The 981-nt window shown below is 40.4% G+C and overlaps 1 protein-coding gene across 1 annotated transcript; it reads left to right on the plus strand.

The window, feature by feature from the left end:
• Nucleotides 1-30: 30 nt before the first annotated feature.
• SARC_17236 (hypothetical protein) lies at nt 31-699 on the plus strand (the record flags this gene model as incomplete). Its single annotated transcript, XM_014288666.1, has 2 exons — nt 31-228; nt 481-699. Coding segments are annotated over 2 exons (417 nt in total), but the record flags the coding sequence as incomplete, so codon positions are not given.
• Nucleotides 700-981: the final 282 nt, after the last annotated feature.

Here is a 981-nt window from a genome sequence, read left to right on the forward strand (position 1 = left end):
CGTATGCGTGTACCTCAATCATAGACGAGCATGTATTCATACCAACCCCTGTTACCCGTCGCAGACAACAACTATCAGAAGTACCGCCTGATACTTAAGCGCATTCCCGAGCATCTGCACGTGGTCCCGTTTCTGGGTGTGTGGCTGACTGACATAACATATCTCAGCACAGCTCTGGCGGATAACAAACCAGAGTTACGTATAAAGACAGATAAGATACTGAACGAGGTATGTGTGTCGAAGTTGCCAGGGATACCATCTTTTACGTTTTCCCCCTCTGATACGTTTTCTATTGGCTTGTACGTTTTATACTATCTACTACGTTTTTCTGTTACTCGTAAGTGGGATGCCGGTTGACAGATATATATACATTACCCCCAATCCTATCATCCGCCTCTTATCTACACCCCCAACCCTATCATCTGCCACTTATCTACCCCCACCCCACCCTATCATCTGCCCCTTATCTACACTCCACAGGTGTATGGATACCAGTGCCGCATGAACCATCTGATGTCCATCTTTGGCCTGAGATCATACTTAATGTACACTGCCTGTATGGGCGATGAAGAGGAGCAGTACAAACGAAGTCTATTTTTAGAACCTAGAGACGGCGACGCTACTAGCGGTCACTCACCGAATGCAAATAGACTCACAGTCACATCTCCAACTGGAGCAACGAGAGATAACGTCAGTTTGGTAAGTGATTATGCTTGTATGTGAGTGCGTATGTGGATATATGAACATGTGCATGAATTTCAAGCGCATACGTATATATATATGTATGTGTATGTATATATATATATATATATATATATTTGTGTGTGGGTATGTATGTATGTATGTATGTATGTATGTATGTATGTATGTATGTATGTATGTATGTATGTATGTATGTATGTATGTACGTATGTATGTATGTATGTATAAATATATATATGTATATATATAGGATATATATATATGTATGTATGTATGTAT

The sequence above is a fragment of the Sphaeroforma arctica genome, assembly GCF_001186125.1.
Source record: "Sphaeroforma arctica JP610 unplaced genomic scaffold supercont1.10129, whole genome shotgun sequence".
Lineage (NCBI taxonomy): Eukaryota > Ichthyosporea > Ichthyophonida > Sphaeroforma > Sphaeroforma arctica.